This window comes from Myxine glutinosa, chromosome 5 (genome assembly GCF_964187855.1).
Source record: "Myxine glutinosa chromosome 5, kmMyxGlut1.1, whole genome shotgun sequence".
NCBI classification, from domain to species: domain Eukaryota; kingdom Metazoa; phylum Chordata; class Myxini; order Myxiniformes; family Myxinidae; genus Myxine; species Myxine glutinosa.
This window is the reverse complement of record NC_136265.1, coordinates 177,656,886-177,682,488: the sequence shown is the minus strand read 5'-3', so window position 1 is coordinate 177,682,488 and position 25,603 is coordinate 177,656,886. Positions and strand designations below refer to the sequence as shown.

Here is a 25,603-nt window from a genome sequence, read left to right as displayed (position 1 = left end):
AGAGGGCTCCTCGGCTAAAATCAACTGATATACCCTAAGGAAGCCTCACACCAAAAATGACGCTTTTGTCCGCCCGGTAACGGTAATCTTGAAAATTGACCCCAAGCCACCCCGCTAAAAGGCACAACCAGAGCATCACAAGACCGGATGTGCAAAGTGAAGACAAAACTGCCATTGAGCCTGAGGGCTGCAATGCTAAGAAGAATTTGGTGAGAGTGAGCACACCAGCAGGGAGGACCTGCAGCACACCCTCAACACCGGCGATGGTCAAAGAGCCTCTCTCACACAGGAGCCCTGTTTTCTCCCGCAGTGGAAGACTGTCAAAACCCCCAAACAGACTTGATCTATGAACTGTTACAAGTAACAGCAAGGACATTTAGTTATTGATTTGATGTCATTGATTGGTGGAAATGTTCAGCTCCTGGCATAATCCTATGTTATAATTTAGCCAGAATATTGTTATGTTGTGTTACCAGTTTACATCTCTTTTCGAAATTTTGGTAGAATAGATTGCATCACATGATATTAGTAATGTTAAAAAAGGGAGATGTTACAGGTGTTAGCTTGTGTTGATAACACCGCCCAGTGTACTGTGCACAGCCACATGTACTTCCACTCTTCCAGTCCAGAGTCACCTCCGGGCCGGGAGTGCCGGACGCGGAACATGGCTTGCTCGAACTACTAACGGCTCCGTGTCCTTTTATACGAGCGTCTGAAACAACCGGCTTCGCCGGCTATTAGTTTCTTCAATTTAAATTGCCTTTTTATTCCCCTGGGAGAGTAATGTGAATCATGAAATGCGGGCGGTGTATAAGTTTCACGCACTATTTTGCTCGTGTCGATCCTTTTAATTTCTCCATGAAAATGTGGCTTTACGATAAAGTCGGGAATATTTTAGTAATTGAACCAGAATTTAAACAAACAAACTGCTTTACGCTCTTCAGATAATCAACGCTAAAAACTTTGCATCGTGGCGGAAATACGTCAGTGGTTTGGCGGGAAAAGTGCGATTGTGGATTTGCAACGGAGAGGGTTTGTCGTTATGGCGCAGAGGTCGATTACGACGTATTTTTCGGGATGTAAACGTAACGATAGGATATTGGCTTCAAAACGGAGAAAGTTACAAGAGGATGAGGTGAAAACAATAAGGTGTGATGATGTGAATTCGACGGTGAAAACAGTAAGGTGTGTTGATGAGGTGAACTCGACGATGAAAACAGTAAGGTGTGTTGATGAGGTAAACTCTGCGGTGAAAACAGTGAAGTTTGTTGATGAGGTGAATTATGCGGTGAAAACAGTAAGGTGTGTTGATGAGGTGAACTCTGCGGTGAAAACAGAAAGGTTTGTTGATGAGGTGAACTCTGCGGTGAAAACAGTAAGGTGTGTTGATGAGGTGAAGTTTGTTGATGAGGTGAACTCGGCGGCGAAAACAGTAAGGTGTTTTGATGAGGTGAACTCTGCGATGAAAACAGTAAGGTTTGTTGATGAGGTGAAGGCGAAAAAAGAGCTTCGAGATGCCTGTAGGTATGGCATTTCTGGTGTTCCGACGAGGTCCCAAATTCGGAGGCGGAATGAAGAGGGGCAATCTGAGATAAACGGTGATGGTTTAAGGGTTTGTGAGCGGAACGAGGAGGGCAAGGGAACGAAGGAGGGAGAAAAGATGCGTAAAGAGAAGAATGATGTAAGAGGTAAAGCGCATAAGGGTTTGGAGAAGTTGAGAGTAAAGGCAGATGAGGTGGAGAAGCAAAATATCTTTATAAAAGGAAAGGAATTGGAGAGCAATGTGGATGGGCATGGAGAGGACAAAATAAAGAGAAGAGGAAATAAAAATGATCGTGAAAAGGAGGACGGGATGGAAAAGGAACCTGGGGTTGTTAAGAGGAGTGTGGAGGTGCAAAAGCCTGTAGAAGCAAAGGAGAAAAGGATTGAAATGAATGTGAATAAAGATGTAAAGAGAATGTTGCTGCAGGTGAATGATAAAAAGAATGAGAGAAAAGTAATGGTTAAAACAATGAGAAAAAAGAGGGAAGAGAGGGAGCTAGGGAAGATGGTGGATGTGATTCCCTGCATTGAAAACAATGGAACAAATCTCAAGGTCGAGAAAACCGTGGAAGAACTGAGTATTGGAAATAAAAAAGAGGTGGTAAAGAAAAAAGTAGTAGCAAAAGAAAGTGGAACTGAGTGGTGTCATGAAATGGTGGAGGAGGTACATGGAGAGACCTCTGCTCGAGGCCAAGTTGTGGAAGTGTTTGTAAATGGTGGAGAGGGGGGAGTTGAGGAGAAGCCGGACTGCATAGTCTTCAGTGCTGAGGTGTCGTTGGCAAAGGAGAGGAAACCGAGGAGAGGTGTAAAGCGTAGATGCGGACGACATGTTCCAGGGAAACGAACGAGAGTCCGAGTGGTCGATCGAAGGTTGGGGCACGAAGCTGAATCGGAGACGACATCCTTGCAAGACTCACATGGGACAACTCCGACAAAGCGCAAGATATCGTCGTCATTGTTCTCTGTTCGTGTCCACGATGTCGTCGAGGCCAAGACTGTTTCTCCAAGCAAAATGATCTGCACTTTATCTGAACGTGGGTCCACACTTCTGGTTAACCAAGGTGGATCGAAGGAAGACCTTGGTTTGCAAGATGGAGTACAAGATGTGCAGAAGGGTTCTGGACGTTCTGAAGGTGTTGCATCTCCTTCCGGTCTCGCGTATGGAGATCGCAGTTTGCAGAAACCGCCAAGGCTGCTCCGAAACTCTGCTCTTTTACACCTCGAGACGGCTATTTCTGGATCCATGAAGACCTCGGAAGGACATCTTTACGATAGGTCTCCCAAAGAAAATAACAAAGATGTGGTGGAAATCCCAAAGACTATAATGCATTCAAAGAAAGCTCTGAGGATCGATGGTCATCCGCTTACGAGTCAACCCATGAAGGTTCGACAGGGTGGATCGGTGGGTTCTGATGGAGCGACCTCGATCGGAAAGCTCCCAACAACCACCACCCAATCGTCTCCGCCAAGCAGCACGGTTGTCCTTGCTCCCAATCTTCCCACAATTTCCACCAAGGTTTCTGCAGATGTGACTGTTTCCTCCTCTCAAAGTTCAACGACCCCTACAATTCCTGTCACAAGGCGAACAACTACTAAGCTTGAGCACCAGCCACCTAGCGATCCTTCACCTGTGGTGATGAAAGACTGCGGTAACCCCAGGTGAGTTTTTGTGAGTATTGTTCTGCTAATGAGAATCGGGAAAGATTTATATATTGTTGCGGATCTCAAACGTCAGCCTTCCCCTTACCAAGGGGGGATTAATCCCCTTGTCTTTTATCTAACCGACGCGATCCGGGGCTATTGCGTTCCTTCTGGTCAGCGCTGAATAGGGTGGTAGGCCGAAATAGTCCTATTACCTAATTACCAGCGCCTCCCGGGAAGCAAGGAAATAACCCCACCCGAACCACGGTTTTAGTGGACACGCCGAGCGATAGCGATCAGCTTGTGTACTCCACTAATTGTTTTACTGTGTTTGGCTGTCAAACAAAATTGAAAATCATTCATCAAGTCATTGCCTTGATTTGCCATGATTTGTCAAGTCATTGCCATGATGACAGTTAAGCCTGGTGTTGGCTTAGCGGTTATGGTGCCGGCTTGGGATCCTAGGATCCTGGGTTAGAATCCCGGTCGATCGCTAAATTAACACCAGGGCGGTTGACTCAGCCTGTCATCCTTCCGTGGTCGGCAAATTGAGTACCAGCTTGCTGGGATGAATGATCCCGGTGTGTACCCCGGTTTAGAATAGGTATACCGTATCCCTGCGCATCGTAAGATGCGACCAAGGGTTGGCGCCAGGAAGGGCATCCGGCCATAAAAACATTGCCTCAAACAGGGAACCATGATTGTCATGGGACCCTCAAGGCTAACACCCGCTCCAGTGGGGAAAATGGCCTGAAAACGATCATTCATTCATATTCATATATTCATGGTCATTAAAGACATCATACAGGACAAAAATAACATGTTAAATAATGTGGTGTAAAAGATGATGCATTAACGGCAGTAAACTTCCAAAAAGGTTGTTGTTTTTACATCCTTTAAAATCTTTATTTTGTTTAATTTGAATTATATACTTGAACACGAAAACACAAATGGCCTTTTTTTTTTTCTTTTTTTTTTGTATACAAGATCGAGGCTCGTGAAAGAGTGAACATTAATCACACAAAAAGTCAAACTGACACAAACCAACACATAAAACACAAAATAAGGGGAGCGGCTGACAAGATGGGGAGAGAGGGCGAAGGACACAAACACAACATTTGAGAGCTGGGACATCGAGAGAACTGTGGGAGGGAGAGGGCTTGGTGGGAGGTGGGAGAGGTATAAAACATATGGACACTGCAAGGACTTCCAGGAAAGAAGTTGGAATTTCGAAAAAATGTATCTGGGGTGAATTAGTGGGGGTAGAAAAGATCAAGGTTTTGGATGGGGGAAGATAAGAGATGGTGGCGAACAGCTGTTTTAAAGACCTGGAGGGAAGAGTGGGATTGAAGGGAGTGGGGGAGTTTGTTCCGGAGGCGGGAGAAAAGGGGAATGAAAGAGTGAAGGTGAGCAGAGAGCCTAGATTTTTCGGCAGTTTAACCATAAGAGGGTTGCTGGCAGATCTTGTGTGACCTATAGGAATATTTGGGGGGGACAGAGCACAGAGAGAGAGAGAGAGCTGGGGGATCAAGGCCGGAGAGGAGTCGGTAGAAGACAGAAAGACCACCAACCAACCTGCCTGCGGTGAGTGAGTGAAAGGCCCTCGGAGTTAGCTTCATCGCAGGAGGTTCCAATGATTCTGAAAGCTTTGGCTTCAACAGCGTGAAGCCGAGCTGGGTGTGAGGCAGGAGCACCGGCCCAGAGGGGGGGGAACAGTATTTCAATATTCCATTGAGCTGCGGATGAAAGCCTTGTATGTGGTGAGGAGCTCAGGTGTGCCAAGGAAGGACTTCACACGACGGAGGATGCCCAGTCGGCGACTGGCTTTGGAGGCCAGCTTGGAAATGTGGTTTTCCCAAGAAAGATCATGGCAGATAGTGAGACCCAAAAGCTTGAGCGACAGAACTTCTTGGAGAGGATTGTTGAGAAAGGAGATGGGAGGGTTTTCCAGTCTGTCTTTTCGGAGAGACATAGTAAGAGTGTGAGATTTATCAGAATTGAAAGACATGGTCCACTTGTTTGACCAGTCTGTGATTTTGTCCAGGTCTGCCGAGAGAGGAGGCTGCAGGCTGCCGATCTGAGAGATGAGGAATGGAGCGGCAGAGAGTGGAGTCATCAGCAAAGAGATAGAGAGGATTTTCCAGAGAGTCGGGGAGATCATTGATGAAGACCAGAAAAAGCACAGGGCCCAGAACACTACCTTGGGGAACTCCAGCCAGAACAGGAAGGGCGATGAGAAAAATCCATTCAGGCTACACGTTGACTACGACCAGAGAGGAAGTCCACAAGCCAAGCGTGGAGATTTCCATGGAATACCATAGGAGGAGAGTTTGGTGAGCAGAGCTGGGTGCCAGACCGTATCGAAGGCACGTGATATGTCGTGGGAGACGGCTCTGATTTCCTGTTTGGCATTGAGGACCTCCATCCATTGTTGAGACGGGAGAAGCAACATGTCCAGAGTAGAATGACCTGGTCTGAATCCAAATTGATGATCGGAGATCAAGCCATTGGAGAAGAGGAAGGATTTGATATCCGAAGCAATGATGGATTCCATGACTTTGCTGATAATTGGGAGCAGGCTGATTGGTCTGTAGTTGCAAGGATCTGTTTTTGCACCTTTTTTGTGTAAAGCGGTAATGTTTGCTGCTTTCCAAGATGCGGGCAGATGACCTTGAGCAAAAGAGAGGGTGAAAAGAACAGAGAGAGGGTGAGATAGAGCAGCAGAGCAGGATTTTAGGACCCGTGGGCTGATGCCGTCTGGTCCAGTTGCAGAATCAGAGTCAAGGTTTGACAAAAACTTCTCCACCTTGTCAGGAGAGAAGGACACAGAGTCCAGGAGCAGTTGGGTTCGACTGGGTAAGGTGGGAACAGAGAGAGATGGGTTTGGGACACAAGATTTTGAGGCAAACACAGAGTTGAGGCATTCGGCTTTGTCACGTGCGGTTTCAACTGTGTAGCCATTTGAGGTGAGTGAGGGGATGGAGGGGGAACAAACACCAGAAACGGATTTGACCAGACGCCACCAGGATTTGGAGGAAGGAGACAGGTTTGAGAGTTCATTCTTGAGTGTGGAGAGATAGTGCTTCCTGGCACTCCTGAGGGTAGACACACACTTGTTCCGAACTTGGTGGAAGGAACTGAGATTACCTTCAGTTGGATTTGCCTTCCAAGAGGCAAAGGCAAGTTGTTTCAGGGCAACTGCCTCACCACAAGATTCAGTGTACCATGGATGGGAGGAAGGGTAAGACAACTGAAGACGAGATGGGATAACTCGGTGCATGAGAGAGAGCAGTTTGCTTTGGAAGAATTCCCAGGAAGAATTGATGTCAGAGGCAGTAGAGATGGGAGACCAGTCCAGATGATTGATGGCTGCTTGCAGCCTGTGCCAGTCGGCCTGAGTGAAATGCCAGACTCATCGACACTGAGGAGGCTCTCTGAGAATGACCATAGAGATGTCCACTTTAACAAGCACATGATCAGAAGAACCGATTGGAGCAGAAGAAGAGCAGCAGACATTTGCAGGGAAGTTTGTCATAACCAAGTTGAGAAGAGAAGATACTTCATTGACTGATATCTGGGTCGGGAAATTGACAGCTTGTGTCAGTCCCAATGAGTCACAGAAGTCCTTTGCTGAGGTGCCATGGCTGGTGAGAGAGGAACCCACACCCAGCCAGCTGGCATGATGACAGTTGAAGTCGCCACATATGAGGAAGAGAGAGTTGGGATGAGTTGATAGAAGTTGGTCCATGTTGTCAGACAGCATCATCACTGTTTGGAGGACGGTACAGAACACATATGAACCACAGGTGGGAGCAGAGAGGAAGCCGTAGCCAGAGGTACTCCTGGGGTTGGGGTGGAGAGAGGGCAATGCAAGGAGAGTGAGGAAGAGAGTTTTTGATAAAGATAGCAACCCCACCACCAGGACGAGGCTCAGGTCTATCATACCGGAGGAGGGAGTAACCTGGAAAAGATATATTAAGGACTCAGAGACATCTTGAAGGAGGAAAGTTTCTGTTAAGCAGATCAAGTCTGGATTGTCAGAAGCAACCTGAATGGAGAGATCAATCAGGTTTGAGCAAAGGCCCCGGATGTTTGAGGTCCATATCGTTAATGAGGAGAGAGAGGGAGCCTCGGGTGCAGGAGAGGGGAGGGGTGGGGTAGGGGCAGATGAAGGATGGGCGGGGGAGGTAGGAAGAGCACTTAATAGCGTGTCAGAGATTACAGAAGAGTTACAAGAAAGGGAAGGATGAGGACGAAAGGTTTGATGGTGATGGGATGAGGCACAGTGAGGAGTTCTTTGAGGGGTGGCAGAGGAAAGTAGAAGGTTGGGGGAGGTGGAGGTATGAGACTAAGGGCGATGAAGTCAGGAGGAGGCAGCTTTGAGATGGGGGTGGGAGGGGGGAGAATTGGAGAGGGATGGTTGGGGGGGAGTTTAGGAGGGGAGGGGCAAGGGGGGAGTTTCGAAAGTGGATGATTAATGAAAGAGGAACATTTATAACAAATTGGGTTTATTGTGATTTTCAAGTTAGAGATCCGTTTGAGAACGATGGAGGAGGGGTGGAATGAATGTGAATTTCGAGCATGTCGTGATTTAGAATGATAAGAGATTGAATATTTTTTTGAAGTAGAATGAGGTGGAGAGAAAATTGAAAAGAGCCTTTTAAATAGGAAGAAAAACAGCGTGTTGTAATGTACCACTGAATAAAACACTGCAGGGAAAACTTTAAATATAGTTAAACAGAACCGTGAAGAACAATCTAATATTCACAAAAAAACCAACGGGGAGAGGGAGCCTCGAGGGACAACCACGAGTCACGTGAACAGGGCAAAAGATGTCAGCAAAAAGAATAGGGCAAAACAGATCTGGGAATGGCGTGAAATGGGGGTGAAACACATCGTCGAAGAAAGAACGAACGAACAAACGAAAAGAACAAAGAAGGAAATGTTTTTGTTTTTTTTTAGTTTAGATTTTAAACAAGGAAGTATGGGGGTGAAAAGACTGGGAAAAAACTGAGAGAATGAGAGGAGCAGGACCACAATCGACCGCTGAGAGAAAACAAAGCCTCCAGGTAGGAAGCTTAAAGAACAACAACAAGGCCGCAATATATCGCGGCACGAAATACTCGACCACTCTATACAGGTATGAAAGATTAACACCGATTAATCTTCCAAGGGACGTACTATAGGTACACACACGTAAGATAAATACAGTTTCGACAAAAATACAATTGTGAACCATTACTTAACTTCGAGCGTGCGTGAAGGTCGGGACAGCTTCAAAAAACCGTGTCTTCCCCCGCAAAATCTCGTGAGATCTCTCCAGCCTTTGTGGCATTTCCAAAAACCTCCAGTTTGACAGGACTTGGGCAAAATATTCCTCCATTTTACGCCATCTCCACCAATCAAATATGCCACTTGCGCTCTCAGCGTTGGGGAATATCGAGATTCAGACAAAATGGAGGCTCGTCGGAAATCTAGCTCGTGCTCGGAAACGCAAAGCAAGTGTGAAGACTCTTCGCACGTCCTTTTTCTCAAGACTGCATAGGGTAAGGAGTTCCATTAACTCACTAGTTCATGAGGGGTTTGTGGGATTTCGGTTAAAAAGTGGTTACTCAATCTTACTTGACCAAAGGCAGTGTATAATAATTTTCTCCAACTGTCTCTTCAATTAGGGCTTTATAACGAGTTATTTTGCATTGGTCCATCTCAGTCGATCTGAGCTCCTGGTGCTTGCTCTCTTGATTTTGTCTTTATGTGATGTCGCTTGCTATGTTGCTTGGTGCTGGGTGCTGGGGTTTCTTTTAACCTGGTTCTCAGTTCCATGATTCTTTGTTAGGCCGTCGTGTGCTGCTGACGGATCATCGGAGGCACTCTTAAAAGCACGTCTTGTGAAGGCCCAAGCGTCCCGTCTGTTGGCCGGCCGACAGTCGGGATCTCGGCAACAAGGGGGACAAGAACAACCCATAGCTCGGTACGTGTATCCACGTTTGATAGATTGATAAACCTTTTGAACCAAGATTTGAGGATTTTATAAGGCTGGTGTAGCACAGGTCGGTCTCTCGTGGTGACTGGTGTCGTATGTCTTTGTAGGCCTTCAGAGCCTGCTTTTCGTCGATTCCACCACCTCATACAAGACACACCACCGGGTCTCGTCCTACCGGTCAAGGTATGATCACACTCATTATTGTCAATGTCCTATGCTATGGCCTTGGCTCCATGTGAGCCCACACCTGCAACATGTGTAACTTGACGTTGCATGAATTGTGACGTGGCATTGGTCATAACGTGACACAATGGTGTGTTATGATGTACAGTACAAGCTCCTCACGGAAATGTTTCACTGTTTGGACACGGCTGTGGCCATGATGTACAATCGGGCAGAGAGGGCAACTTTCTCAAAGGTGCAGCAAGCTGTTCAGGCGATGCTTCGCCGGTATGCATCTCATCATTTATCACTACTTAAATCCATACCCCCAACCTCCTCGCTGTCTCACACCTACTTCCCCAACCGCCTCCCTCTGTCTCACTCCTACTCAGCCAACCTCCTATCTCTGTCTCACACCGACTACTCAAAACTCCTCTCTCCATCTCACACCTACTACTCAAAACTCCTCCCTCCATCTCTCGCCTACTACTCAAAACTCCTCCCTCCATCTCACATCGAATCTACTTCCCCAACCTCCTCCCTCGGTCTCACTCCTACTCCCCCAACCTCCTCCCTCGGTCTCACTCCTACTCCCCCAACCTCGTCCCACTGTCTCACTCCTACTCCCCCAACCTCGTCCCACTGTCTCTCCTACTCCCCCAACCTCGTCCCTCTGTCTCACTCCGACTATCCCAACCTCCTCCCTCTGTGTCACTCTGACTATCCCAACCTCCTCCCTCTGTGTCACTCCTACTATTCCAACCGCCTCCCTCTGTCCCACACCTACTCCCCCAACCTCCTCCCTGTGTCCCACTCCTACTCCCCCAACCTCCTCCCTCTGTCCCACTCCTACTCCCCCAACCTCCTCCCTCTGTCCCACTCCGACTCCCCCAACTCCCTCCCTCTGTCCCACTCCTACTCCCCAAACCTCGTCCCTCTGTCTCACTCCGACTATCCCAACCTTCTCCCTCTGTGTCACTCCTACTTACCCAACCTCCTCCCTCTGTCCCACTCCTACTCCCCCCAACTTCTTCCCTCTGTCCCACTCCTACTTTTCCAACCTCCTACCTCTGTCTCACACCGACTACTCAAAACTCCTCTCTCCATCTCACACCTACTACTCAAAACTCCTCCCTCCATCTCTCGCCTACTACTCAAAACTCCTCCCTCCATCTCACATCGAATCTACTTCCCCAACCTCCTCCCTCGGTCTCACTCCTACTCCCCCAACCTCGTCCCACTGTCTCACTCCTACTCCCCCAACCTCGTCCCACTGTCTCTCCTACTCCCCCAACCTCGTCCCTCTGTCTCACTCCGACTATCCCAACCTCCTCCCTCTGTGTCACTCCGACTATTCCAACCGCCTCCCTCTGTCCCACACCTACTCCCCCAACCTCCTCCCTCTGTCCCACTCCTACTCCCCCAACCTCCTCCCTCTGTCCCACTCCGACTCCCCCAACTCCCTCCCTCTGTCCCACTCCTACTCCCCAAACCTCGTCCCTCTGTCTCACTCCGACTATCCCAACCTCCTCCCTCTGTGTCACTCCTACTTACCCAACCTCCTCCCTCTGTCCCACTCCTACTCCCCCCAACTTCTTCCCTCTGTCCCACTCCTACTTTTCCAACCTCCTCCCTCTGTCATACTCCCCCAACCTCCTCCCTCTGGCCCACTCCTACTCCCCCAATTTCCTCCCTCTGTCCCACTCCTACTCCCCCAACCTCGTCCCTCTGTCTCACTCCGACTATCCCAACCTCCTCCCTCTGTGTCACTCTGACTATCCCAACCTCCTCCCTCTGTGTCACTCTGACTATCCCAACCTCCTCCCTCTGTGTCACTCCTACTATTCCAACCGCCTCCCTCTGTCCCACTCCTACTCCCCCAACCTCCTCCCTCTGTCCCACTCCTACTCCCCCAACCTCCTCCCTCTGTCCCACTCCTACTCCCCCAACCTCCTCCCTCTGTCCCACTCCTACTCCCCCAACCTCCTCCCTCTGTCCCACTCCTACTCCCCCAACTCCCTCCCTCTGTCCCACTGCTACTCCCCAAACCTCGTACCTCTGTCTCACTCCGACTATCCCAACCTCCTCCCTCTGTGTCACTCCTACTCCCCCAACTGCTTCCCTCTGTCCCACTCCTACTTTTCCAACCTCCTCCCTCTGTCATACTCCCCCAACCTCCTCCCTCTGTCGCACTCCTACTCCCCCAACTTCCTCCCTCTGTCCCACTCCTACTCCCCCAACCTTGTCCCTCTGTCTCACTCCTACTCCCCCATTCTCCTCCCTCTATCTCACAGTTACTCCCCCAACTTCCTCACTCTGTCTGACACGTACTCCAACTTCTCTCTGTGCTGTACCAATTATCTCCCATCTCGCTTTGTATCTCACCTCACTGCACCTCCTCACCCATTATATTTAACCATTTACTCTCTCAATTGTCTCACGTATCCCATTTGCCTACTTGTCCCCACTACCTACCTGTAGTCGGTTTGATGAGAAGCAGCTAGGTCAGATCCGATGGTTGCTTCCAGACGCATTCTGTTTCCGCCAAGAGTTGGTTCCTGCAGTTCGTGGCTCGGGTGGTCCCTCTTGTAGTTATCAACTCACCTTCGAACCCAAGATATTGTCGGGTAAGAACAATGTGCTTCATTTGAACGGCCCTTTGATGTGTTGATTGCTATAGAGCAGTTTTGAAATGGCGATCATTCTGACTTGGCTGCCTGTGGTCGACCATGATTTTCATCTTTAATTTGACAGAGGATGGGGAAGATTCACGACCAAATCTGTCACCTTCACATCTGATTGAACGGCGTCGAGCTTTACACTCCCACCTGCTTTCCATCACAAAGAGTCATCACAAGGTGTGTCTGTCTGATCCGTTGTCACTTTGTGTGATAGCCAAAGATATCTGTTTTATGTTTAGGTCTTTCGACTTGCTAATCAAGAGCCATAAATGACTGCATGAACTTTGATTTTCCGCTGCCCCATGCCTGTAAACCTTTCATGTAGACCTTTCTGACAACTTTAACGCCCCCAATGGAAGAGCCACCAGGCCTTTCTCGCTGGCACCCGCAATTCCAGCTGGATGCCCTGCCCGATATTCCCGCAGCAGATCTTCCTTCTGCACCCAACATCAATCGGCCAACGTCGGCCCATGAAGCTATGGCCCTCGCTCGCGGCACTTTCCCGCCAAAGGTGAGCAACTGGAGGGTTCGGGTTCGTTTAGGTTCTGACTGTAAAAGCTCTGTTGTTAATTACAGGGCCTGTCTCTCTAGTAGAATTGGTTTGATTGTGGAAATATCAATACAGAAACTCCCATCGCTGTGGAAATCCATCCCGTGTTATGGAACTACCATTAGTACAATAACAGCATGCTCACGGAATCCATTTGAATGATAATGTACTATTATCAGTACCTTACATCATCTGCACTTCCTCTTTCTCTACTCTTCCTGGTTCTGACTACTCATTCATCCATCTCTGAGTGTGATCATAAGACATTATGCTTCCATTTTGATGTGGGCAAGAGCCCGCAGACACGAATGTGTGAATTCTGAGCCTTGTTTTTAGGGGCGCAGAGAACATTATTGAGGTTCAGGCGAGGCCTCTAGGCCTCTAGGCTGCATCCTCAGGGCATTGTAAAACTCCACGGCATCCTCGAGAATACATAGTGACCTAACGTTATTTTTAAAATAAACAAGGGATTGCGAACGTGATTTTTATCTGAAAGAAAAACGCTACCCTGACAGTCATTGATGCATGCTGGGAATTGCCCCTCTGACCCAAGGGAAATCCGGTGCACCACAAATGAATTGCATTTCAATAAGGTTTTGATTTACTTGGTGTTGCTTCATATGCAGCATGTGGCTGCTGGTTACATCATTTCCTGGTGCACAGCTGTGTGAAATGCCACTATTACCAGTAAGCTGGCACTCATTTTGCCAACCTCGGAAGCATGAAAGTCTGAGTCAGGCCACCTGGTGTTAATTCAACAGCACAACACAGGCTCAAACTCAGGACTCAAAGATCTCAAGCCAGCCACCTTAACCGTAAAGCCCGCACCAGGCCTTTGATTTACCTGATTTTATAACATTTCAGGAAGGTTCCAGATCTTGTGTCCCCAACCCTTCACTCTCTTTACCCACTCTATCCAGTCACACCCAAACTGCTCCTGGACTCTGTGCCTTTTGCACCGAAGAAGGTGGAGAATTTTTATTGCAAATGTCGTTTCTGATTCTGCACTTGGACCGGACACATCAACTCACATGTCTTAAAAACCTGCTCTACTGCTCTTGCAAATCCTCTTTCTGTGCTTTTCACATTTTCGCTTGGTCATCTTCCATCTGCTAGCAAATCAGCCAACATCACTGCATTACATAAGGTTCAAAAATTGATCCCTTCAACTACAGACCAAGCGGCTTACTTCCAATCATCAGCAACATCATGGAGTCGATCATCGCAGTTGATGTGGAATCCTTCTTTTTCTCCAAACAGCCTCATCTTAGGTCATCAATTCGGATTCAGACCTGGACACTCTATCTTGGACAACCTGCTTCTACTCACCCAATAATGGATGAAGGCCCTCAATGTTGGACATGAAATCAGGGTAGTCTCTCTGGACGTATGTCGTGCTTTTGGTACAGTCTGGCAATCCGCCTTACTCTCCAAACTGTCTGCCTATGGCATCCAAGGCCAAATCCACAAGTGGCTTACCAACTTCAACTTCTCTCGTAGCCAACATGTGGCTCTTAATGGAATCCTTCCATGTCCTCTCTCTGTCATGGTTGGAGTGCCCCAAGACAGTGTTCTGGGCCCAGTCCTATTCCTGATCTTCATCAATGATCTCTCTGATTCTCTGGAAAATCCTCTTTATATATTTGCTGATGACTCCATCCTCTGCCATGAGATCACTCATCTTTCAGGTAGGCGGGCTACAGCCTCTTTCTTCTCTTCAGAGCTTGAAAAACAATCACAATCTGGTCAAACACTTGGCATTTGTCTTTCAATCCTGACAAATCCCACACTGTCACTATCGCCCTCTGAAAGGACTGTCTGGCAAACCCTCCTATCTATTTTCTTCACAATCCTCTTGAGGAAGTTCAGTCAATCGTACTCCTGTTTCTCGTTATCAGCCATGATCTTTCTTGGGCAAACCACATTTCAAAGTTGCTTTGCAAAGCCAGCCGCCATCTTGGCATTCTCCATCGTACAAAGTCTTTCCTTGGTACACGTGAACTCCTATTCACCTACAAGGCCTTCATCTGCAGCTTTATGGAGTACTTCTCTCCCCTCTGGGCTGGCACCCCTGCCTCACATCCTGCCCAGTTTGACACTGTGGAAACCAAGGCCTTCAAGGTTGTTGGAATCTCCCGCGATGAAGCTGGGTCTATCACTTCGCCATCGCAGACAGGTCTGTGGTTTCTCTGTCTTCTACCGCATCCTCTCTGGTCTTGCCCCCTCTGCTCTTTCCGTGTGCCCCTTGCCCACACTCAAGATTTCTGCAGGGGTTTCAGACGGTCCGCCATCAAACTCCTTCTGATGAAACTACCTAAATCCATGATCTCTGCTCACCTCCACTCTTTTTTTCTGCTTTTTTTTCCCCCCACTGCTTGTGGAATCAACTTTCACATCCTCTTCAATGTCATTTTTCCCTCCAGGTCTTCAAGACACCTGTTCACCACCATCTCAGATCTTCTCCAATCCAAAACCATTATCTTTTGTACCCTTGTTGATCCACCTTCACCCTCCCCCCATTCCCACCCTACCCACAAATTTTGCTTCTGTATCCATCTTGTCCATCCCCTGTGTTCTCCTCGAGCCCTCATGGTTACCTGCATCCCTTGTTTGTCCATCGCCGTCTATTTGCTCCTTCTCCTGCTCTTCCTTTTTTATGTTGCATCTTGATCCATTCTGTGTTCTAACTCTCCCATGAGCCTCGACAAGGTATACACAAACAAATAAAGAAATAAATGCTAACTATGGTGCAATAGGAACAATTCCATGACGATGTCTATGTCGGAGGTAGTTTTTTTTATTTTATTTTTTGTATACAACATCTAGGCTCATGAAAGAGCTAACATTAATCACACAAAAAGTCAAACCGACACAAACCGCCACATAAAACACAAAATAAGGGGAGCGGTAGACAAGATGGGGAGAGAGGGGGAAGGACACAAACACAACATTTGAGAGCAGGGACATCGAGAGAACTGTGGGAGGGAGAGGGCTTGGGGGGAGGTGGGAGAGGTATAAAACATATGGACACTGCAAGGACTTCCAGGAAAGAAGTTGGAATTTCGAAAAAGTGTATCTGGGGTGAATTAGCGGGCGTAGAAAAGATCAAGGTTTTGGATGGGGGAAGATAAGAGATGGTGGTGAACAGCTGTTTTAAAGACCTGGAGGGAGGAGTGGGATTGAAGGGAGTGGGGGAGTTTGTTCCAGAGGCGGGAGAAAAGGGGAATGAAAGAGTGAAGGTGAGCAGAGAGCTTAGATTTTGGCAGTTTAACCATAAGAGGGTTGCTGGCAGATCTTATGCGACCTGTAGGAATATTTGGGGGACAGAGCACAGAGAGAGCTGGGGGAGCAAGGCCGGAGAGGAGTCGGTAGAAGACAGAAAGACCACCAATCTGCCTGCGGTGAGTGAGTGAAAGGCCCTCAGAGTTAGCTTCATCGCAGGAGATTCCAATGATTCTGAAAGCTTTGGCTTCAACAGCGTGAAGCCGAGCTCGGTGTGAGGCAGGAGCACCAGCCCAGAGGGGAGAGCAGTATTCCATTGAGCTGCGGATGAAAGCCTTGTATGTGGTAAGGAGCTCAGGTGTGCCAAGGAAGGACTTCGCACGACGGAGGATGCCCAGTCGGCGACTGGCTTTGGTCGGCGACTGGTTGTACATTTATAGTGTGTTTTCGTATAATTATCTTTTATTTGTTGTGCGATTGAGATGGAAAATGTCAAAAGGTGTCGTGATGGTAATCCTGTGTGTGTGTGTGTGTGTGTGTGTGTGTGTGTGTGTGTGTGTGTGTGTGTGTGTGTGTGTGTGTGTGTGTTAAATAGCGCCTCATTTGTGCTAAATGAAGCCCTGCTGTACAATTGCATCTTTTTGGGAATCAAATCTTGCATTTGCAGGGTGCCGCTCATTTTGACCGTTTACTGAATGCTACCTTGTACATTGTACACGATGATTTTCATTGCAAAATGAAAAATGATGATTATTGAAATGGATCCATTTGCTTGAGAAAACGAAAAGTGAGTGTCTGTACAACATGAGAGAGGGAAATGATCATTAACTTTGTTGTTAGGGTGTCGACCTTTTTGAAATGTGTAAATGTTACTGTAACCAAGGGACGGTATCCCTAGGTGTTCCTCGTGTTCAGCTCTTTTATAACTCTTACGTTGTGACTGTTCTGGCAATGTACTCGCACTTATAAAAAAAAAATTTTTTACACGAGTGAAAGCGGCATAATTACACACATCGATTTCCATTTGGACGCAAGGTCGCACTCGCACTCGCACCCGCACACCACCCAATGATTTCTCATCACCCGAGAAGGTCTTCGTTTGAGCTCCATAGTGAGCCAAGGTCGAGAATTTCATCTTTTTTTGGAGTAGATTGTAATGATGCCCCTTATTGTCTCATTATTTTTTATTTGTTGGTTTTTCCCCCAGAGTCCCTAAAGTGCAGCTATTTAACGAGCTACTTAACAAGTTCCAAAAGGACCTTGCGGAACATAGGGCCATTCGGGAAATTGTCCTGTTTATACACTATGGGCCAGATACCGAAGCCTTCCCCTCCCAACCCCGCACACCCTCGGGATTTTCTGAGACAAGTGCTTTCAGATACACTATTATATATCCTTCCAATATCTGATTATCTGCAAAAAATATTACTGCATTAAAAAATACCCAATATGAAATACCAGCTACATTGCACATTTTACTCCACAAAAACATACTGAAGGGAACGTGAAAGTGGGTGATTAATTTGACCCCCAGATATATTTTGTAATATAAACACAATGAACGATATTCATTTTAAACGACATGTTCACTTTGTTCAAAATAACAAACATCAAAATCCAATACTTAGTCAAATATTTATATGCCTAAAATTTACTATCAATTTGAAATTGTAGTTGGTGCTTTTATATATTCCTCCTTCAAAATGTTGTTCTGCAATCGAGTGAACAACACTAGAACGAATTTAACTTTATAATTCCTTCAATTGCTGTTTGCAAATAACTCGGGGACAAAACAGGGACCAAAGAACATGTTTTCATACCGCCATCAAAACATGGACTGTATTTAGAGCCAGAGAAATGATTCTAAAACAATGTCATATCCAACTATGAGATCATCCATAAATGGCTTGCACGTAATATTATACTGTGGTTGTGATACTTTAACATGATCACATTATTGGCATATAAAGTAGCACGTTTCAATTACACAGTGAACCATGCTGGGTGGATGAAAGTCATAGCCAAAAGGACGGTCTTTGAATGAGAACATGGAAACATGCCTGTTATGGACTAAATAATGTGCCTTAGGTTGACATAATATTTATAAATCAAAATAATACTGTACAATGTATTCAGTTTGGATAAAAATGCTGATAGAAAAATATATATATTGTTACTGATCGCGGTTTAGGATGTTGTTTGCCGAGCGAAGGCTCCGCGACCGAACAGTTGTTCCCCGACTCACCCGATTCCACCCAGACGTTGGCCGTATCGCGCCACAGCTATTCAATCAGGGAAAAGACAAAGACGACGGATGTGAAGAAAAGGAATAAGAAGACGAGAAAAGGGTTGAAAATACTACTAAATTTATTTACTATTTACAGGCTCAAAATAACCAAGGAGAAGGAAAGATAAGAAAATAATATACAGAAGCTTTTAGAGACACAGGGAAAATACTAGCTTATACAGACTTAATTAATACCCAGGGACAAGACACACAGAACAAACTCACGTACACAAGAAGGGTGGAAAGGCAGGAGGTGGATGGCTGGAGGGAGAGGAAGGTCCAAGGGGGTCCTGCAGCACGATCGGCGCGTTTAGCAGCCGCCGTTCCTTCGCGGCCCTGCTCAAAACCGCCGTCCAGGCCCCAAACGGCTGTTGGGTGTTGTTGCTGCTGTGGCCGCCGCTTGCTTTGCCAGGACTCGTCTGACTCGTCTGGTCCAAACCCTCAACTCAACAACGCTCTTGCACGTCTCCCTGTCCAACCACTCTTTCTCTCTTGGTCCAACCACTCTTTCTCTTTCTTGGTCCAACCACTCTTTCTCTCTCTTGGTCCACTCACTCCTCACCACCGACCGACCCCACGCTTTTTGCGCGCGCGCCTTTATAGTGCCTCCGGCGATCAAGCCGCCGGCCTTCAGGACACGCCCATCGGTGTGCTCACCTCGGCCCTGGTTGGTCACGCGACCCTCTGGCTCCGCCCTTGATGACGACGGGCGGGCACGCCCCTCTTCCCCGACCCGAGCACATGTTCAATGGTGGTTTTGGAGGGGATGTAATTGGCAATCGAGGCTTGGCAATGACGAAAGGGGTTGTGAAAGGAAATGGAGATTTTGGGGATGGGAATGAAAGGGGATCTATTCTCTTTCACTGGTGCAATGGAGTACTTCAATTAATGGGAGACACAGCCTTACCCTAAAACACAGAATAAGATATAACTATCGAACAGGGGTATTCTATTATTGGCTGACGTGTATGCTTGTGGACTAATTATGGGATGCCCTTTCACCTTTACACAGCTCCGGAGGCAGGGGGCGCAGAATAAACAATAATAATAATTCACACAATCAAAAAAATATATACAGTCCTCATATCCGCAACAATATACAGATATGGTGAAATATATTGCATGACGTTTGATACAAATGTGTCAATAAATGTTAATATAAGGGATTTTTGCAACACAACAGCACGATAGTTCTAGATATAGAACAGTAAAACCATCCAACCAAAATATAGAACAACCAGTAAAAACAACATAATTGCTTCAAAATAATCGCAACAACCGAGCAAGCACACAACAACGTTTTTACCACAAGGTTAAGGTTTTTACAACATTGCGACAACATAAAATTGGTTGCTGGGAACATAGCAACAATGTTCAGGAAGAATGTTTACATCTTTAAACCGACACAGCAACAATGTTCAGGAAGAATGTTTACATCTTTAAACCGACACAGCAACAATGTTCAGGAAGAAGGTTTACATCTTTCACTGTTCAGGAAGAATGTTTACTCTTTCAATGTTCAGGAAGAATGTTTGCATCTTTCAATGTTCAGGAAGCATGTTTGCATCTTTCAATGTTCAGGAAGAAGGTTTACATCTTTTACTGTTCAGGAGGAAGGTTTACATCTTTCAATGTTCAGGAAGGTTTACATCTTTCAATGTTCAGGAAGAATGTTTACTCTTTCAATGTTCAGGAAGGTTTACATCTTTCTATTGTTACGGATTCGTCACTTCCGTTGTGGTGGTTTGCATCCACTGTAAATATTTCTGATTCCATGTACTATTATTGTTTTCAAAAGGTTTATTGTCCATGAACTGTGTTCAAAAGGTAAAAAAGTTAATGTTAAAAGAAACAGGAAACCGGGATGGGGAACCGGACGACGAGGAGGAAGAAGAGGGAGAGAAAAAGGGCAGAGCGAGTGAGTCGGTCAAGAAGGGGCCGAGCTACTTGCGGTCTGGAGCGAACGTTGGCGAGCAAGAGTCACTAGCGAACTTTCGGGGTTCCGGGAAAGGAATTCCTGCGACAGAATTGTCATCGCTGTGACCGATCAACCTGCGTGTCAGGTTTTTGGCGGTGGATTCCGAGGGGAATTATCGCCGGGCCGTTACGTCTCAAGAGCGGGTCGTCGGCCATTTTGACTCGCGCAGGACTTGTGCTTCGCTTGCGGTTTCGTCTCTTCTCGACCATTTTCACCGCATCCAGACGTCGATCTGGGGCGTGTGTGTGCCGTGGTGTTTTGAAGGTTAATTCGTCCATACCCGAGGGTGTGATCTCTCATTCGCCTGTAGGGCGCTTTTGGATTTCCCAGTCACCTTGAGAGCGGGCGCCTTTGTACAGCTTCGGCTGTGTGGCTGTACTGGCCATCCGCACGGGATTCTGGTCTCGATGGGACATCGTTCTGGCGATCGCTGGAGCGAATCAACTTCGTCTTGAAGCCGAGAATAAGAGACATTGGGGGTGTTCTTGTTTCACTCACTTGGAGCACAGTGAGTTCTATATTACAAAACTGATGGTGCCATCATAGGACATATTGATTGTACTATTGAATGCTATTATTGTTGTACTGTTATTCTTGTGTGATCTTAATACAATATTTGTTTGTGAGTAACAATTGGGGTGGCTTCTCCATTGGCTTCTCCTTCTCCTTCTCCATATCTTTGACATACAGAATAACACATTTTTCTGCCGTGACTCCTCTCGGGGCTCAGAGGTACACCGTGACCAGGGGGTCGGGGAGGAGCACGTAACACTATGTTCAGGAAGAAGGTTTACATCTTTCATTGTTCAGGAAGAAGGTTTACATCTTTCACTGTTCAGGAAGAATGTTTACATCTTTTACTGTTCAGGAAGAAGGTTTACATCTTTCAATGATCAGGAAGGTTTACATCTTTCAATGTTCAGGAAGGTTTACATCTTTCAATGTTCAGGAAGGTTTACATCTTTCAATGTTCAGGAAGGTTTACATCTTTCAATGTTCAGGAAGAATGTTTACTCTTTCATTGTTCAGGAAGAATGTTTACATATTTTACTGTTCAGGAAGAAGGTTTACATCTTTCAATGATCAGGAAGGTTTACATCTTTCAATGTTCAGGAAGGTTTACATCTTTCAATGTTCAGGAAGAAGGTTTACATCTCTAAACCATCTATTAATCTTACTATTAGAATTCACCAAATGTCCGTCCGTCCATTCGAAGGTACCGCAAAAACGGCTCAACCGATCGCAACGATATTTTGGGTGGGTGGGTATTCCTGGGACCCCTGGGAGTAAAATAGGCTATATTGTTTTTCCAAGTTTTCCAATTTTCCAGTTTTTCCAAACACTATGGAGTAATATTTACCGATATGAACAGTGATGTGGCTTTTATTGAAATTCTAAAAATACTGTTTAGATTTTGATGCCAATTATGAACCTGCGGAAGTGGACAGATGACGGCAATGCGCGGGTTTGATAATATCCAAATACAACCGTCATTCAATCGTAATGTTAAACCGTTAAACGTTAATCGTGTTAATTGTTTTGTTAAAGTATCAATTGATGATTGGAATTGAGTGAATACAATTACGATTTTGAATTCGTAATTGTATTCACCCAACCGTACGGAACTTCACATCAGGATTTAAATATTTGTTTATGTCACGAATGTTGTTAAAAGTTTATTTTTTATATTAATGTTATTTCATTTGTGATCGGAGTTATGCTGTTTGGAATGAAAAGAGAGATATCGAGTTCAAGTGGATGACGAAATGCCGTGACGGTTTCTATTTTCTAAACGTGAATTCGCGGATCGCCATGTGCAGATTCGCCATTGACTGGGTACGGAACAAACGTACCCGTTTGTTTTCCAATGGGTACGTTTTTTCATGGAGGTCCTTCACGAACTTGCTGTCCATGTCTGACGTGTGACTGAAGGTGCTACAGGAATGTGGAATTTATTGGTTTCACGCTTCAGCATTCGCCGTTTCTGCATTGTCTGTTTGCTTCTGGCCTCCCACCCTTGCGTAGCAAGGGTACCTCACTAGTATAACTAAATTAAAGAATCATTTGAGGGCTGTTTTCCTGCGTACATACACCTTCACATGCACAATGCTCAACTTCTCGATCATGCAAGCAACATTATAGGCCAGTAAACCCCAATATTTCAGACAGATACAGCAAATATTGCAAACAGACATCCTTTGCCCTGCCTTATAAGGCTGGACTTTCAATCAAAAACATCAGTCTAATCATCTAACTCAAATATGATATCTGTCACGTTCACAAGTTCAGTGATTTCCTCATCCTCACATGGGGTCTGCTCTGGTTACTCCATTAGTACTTCCACTGAACAAATACCTTTCCTTGCTTTCTTCCCTGTAAAAAAAACCCCCCATTTAAACACATTACAAAACATTACAGAATATGGATTGCAGTGCTAAGATAAGAGGGCATCATGGCCACGGCATATCCACTGAGGATTCTTCCAGAAAGATTATCCACTTCTTGGTAGTGGTGGATCATTCTGGAAGACACTCAAAGTTTCAGAGAGCTGGGAACCAATGAGGACGTGGCACGAGCATGCAGGCAGCAGGAGGCCAAAGAGCCATGACCACGTCCGGTCCCAGCGGCAATAAAAGGCTGGAGAAGCGGAGCAATCTCTCTCACTCTCCTTGCCATGTCTCTCCCTCTCTCCCTCTCTCCCTCTCTCCCTCTCTCCCTCTCTCCCTCTCATGCACAAAGCTCTCCTTGCCACAAACGAGTTCCTTTGCCAAGCATTCACGGACGACAGCCTGTTCGGACCGTGAGAGCCGCCAGTGGGAGCTGGCGTGCCACGAGTTTGCACGATCGTCACTAGCTTGCACGACCACTACAAGCATGCACGACCGCCCCGAGTTTGCATGGGCATGCTGCGAAACAGAGACTGCCCGATCTTCTGCCATTGCCTGTCTGGACCACAAGAGCCGCAGCCATTCCTGCCTGCTAAAAACGCACTATACCTGACACGCATCAACACTCCCGATATTCCTAATTTCTCCCCCCCCCCCCTCCCCCCACCCCCACCGCCCTCCACACCCATTCCACCCTTCATTTGGGATTCACACAGGCCCACTTTGCCTGTTTCCAGTAAGACGGGAGCCAGACCCAAGCTCTGTTATTCCTCTAATCTGCTCATCTTGCTATATCTACCTTCCCGGATGATTGATGGCGCCTGTTCTGCATTGTTTGTCCCTAGATAGGTAAGAATGTGTAAGTGGGCTCTGAGCATCAAGGTTAATTACTTTTCTGTTGTGCCTTTAATTGTGATTCCTGTCTGTGCCAATTGTAAATACATGATTGCTTTATTTGGTAAACGTTATTTTCCAAACTGTTTGCTCTCGTCCTTTCTTTCATTTGTCTGTCTTGGTGTGTAATCTTGACGAGATGGACTGGAAGTTTTGCGCCACTGATAGGCTCTGCATTTAGCCAACGGCCATCCACAGTTCTCGGCCATACATAATAAGTAGACTGGTGGCCTTTGACAGCATGGTTCCCACCACCCACCAGTAGGTAACGCATTAAGGAGCGAGGATCCTACTCCATTTGGTGATTTTAATCAGCGTCTCGTCGGGCCACGGAATTATCCGTGCATGATGGCCTTCGGCCCGGAGGTCGGGACGAAGGCCCGAGGAGCTCCCTCGTTGTAACCTCCGACCCTGGTTCTACCACAGTACAGTATATACATATATGTATATAAATTATCACAAAATAAATGTCCATACTTGCACAAGAAGTTCTTCCCTCTTTCTCCCCCTCTTCTCTCCCGCTCCCTTTATTGTATGTTCTATGTGTTGGCTTTTACATGAACCTCGACCAAAAAAATTAAATAAAAAACAAATTAAATAAAAAAGGCGTTTTGATATAAACACTTTTTCACCCTATTTTATTATTCTGCACACATTCCTTCTGCCCTCCTCCCTCCCCCCACCCCCAAGATGGAGCAGGCTTTGCTTACTGTTGCTGAACAAAATTCTGCTGAAGTGGGAGAAAATGGACGAACAGCAACTGCAGTCCCAAGGCACCAAACTATGCCACTTGTTACTCCACCTGCCCTAAGAGGTGTATCTGAAGACCTGTTGGCCAGGGTCAGTGGTCCTTCTCGCAGCCGACAAAACCATCGGCCCGAGCTGTGGCTTTTCATGCTTTTCCTCTATTTTGAAGTGTTTGTCTATCCAAAATGCCCATCGTCGTATGCTCAAAGGCCCAATTAATCTACTCTGTCCATGTGCAGATTCGAGCTCGCGAGGCACGGAGGATCGAGCTGGAAATGACAAGGGGACCGGTGGATACGGCTCGCCAGGCGATGCTAGCAAGGCTGCCGGAAATGGCACGAATCCTGCGGACGATTTTTGTGGCCGAGCATCGGCCCGTTCTCCCATTCGCCGTTGCATGCAAACGCCTCACTGAGAGTTATGGAGGTGGTTTAGGGCAAGGTGTGTAGTAGCAAGTGCAGCCAACAGGGAATTTGAGGGGCATCGATTATGATGATTAGTGTCGGGCTTGGAACGTGTCCTTTGACAAGAGTAAAGGTGTAATCGGCTTGCTTTGTTTGTCGATTTTATTTTTCTTGTCCGACTGTTTCCAGACGACTTGGATCGTCACATCCGCCTTCTTGCTGAGGTCCAGCCTACCTGGCTCACTTTGCTGCCTCTCCGCTCTGAGCTGTATCTGCGACTGGACCGTGCCGCGGATCTCTCTGTGGTTACACTTGCTCTGCAGGAGCGACTGCGTAGGGAACAGCAAGTCAAATAGCACCGATTCTATTGGCCTTGCTGTAATTTTCCTGTCCGAAATCTGCACAGGCCTCCCTGTTTCGGCCTTTCACATTGCAAATGGCATCGTGATTTATGGGTTTTTACACAAACTTTGTATTTTTCAAAAGAAAAGCATTCCAACACATTTAAATGTTACCTGTTTAGCATTGTTTGCACAGATTATTTTATTTTATTTTCAACAAAATTTGAGCCCTAAATATTTTGTACCATAAATACAGTTTGTAGATAGAACCAAGTTGTGCAGTTTCGATTTTAATAAACGTGTGATGTAAGTTAAACGTTACACGTACTTGATTGCTTTCGTGTGTACCATATTTGCTTACTGGGATTATGTGACTACATTGGTTATGATCTAGGATGATCTGGAACCTTTGTTGGAAAGATCCACCTTTGAAGTGATTAAGAAAAGAAAAATTCGATTTCCCATCGATGATTGAATTGTAAGGTAAAATTATTGTAAAATGTACTAACTGTTGTACATATATTAAAGTATGTCATTATATAGCATCTATCAAGGTGTTGTCGCTGGTAGGTAGGCTTAGAGGGATGCACGGTGCTTGTGAACTGTCTCGCCTGGGTTTGAATCCTGACATGGGTATAAACTGTCACCCTGGTGTTTGCATGCAGGTAAAGGACAATTATGGATGTGAGATTAGTGGAATTCTGTGGATCGATCTTGTATAAAATACAATGAGACTGAGCCAATATATTTAGACCGAGAGTGAATGAGACAATATAAAAGTGTT

General features: G+C 46.4%; 1 protein-coding gene across 2 annotated transcripts; it reads left to right on the top strand.

Annotated features, from left to right (window-relative positions):
- Positions 1–975: 975 nt before the first annotated feature.
- Positions 976–25,366, top strand: CDT1 (chromatin licensing and DNA replication factor 1). 2 transcript variants are annotated; one of them, XM_078779149.1, is made up of 11 exons: positions 977–1,198; positions 1,238–3,201; positions 9,020–9,154; positions 9,274–9,349; positions 9,498–9,616; positions 11,810–11,955; positions 12,083–12,186; positions 12,335–12,520; positions 24,018–24,167; positions 24,314–24,515; positions 24,668–25,366. In XM_078779149.1, exons 1-11 carry the CDS (start codon positions 1,043–1,045, stop codon positions 24,832–24,834), a joined length of 3,405 nt encoding a protein of 1,134 aa, XP_078635275.1. In that variant the 5' UTR covers positions 977–1,042; the 3' UTR covers positions 24,835–25,366. The 2 variants fall into 2 exon arrangements, with proteins under 2 accessions (XP_067971541.2, XP_078635275.1); XM_068115440.2 differs by having other exon boundaries at positions 976–3,201.
- Positions 25,367–25,603: the final 237 nt, after the last annotated feature.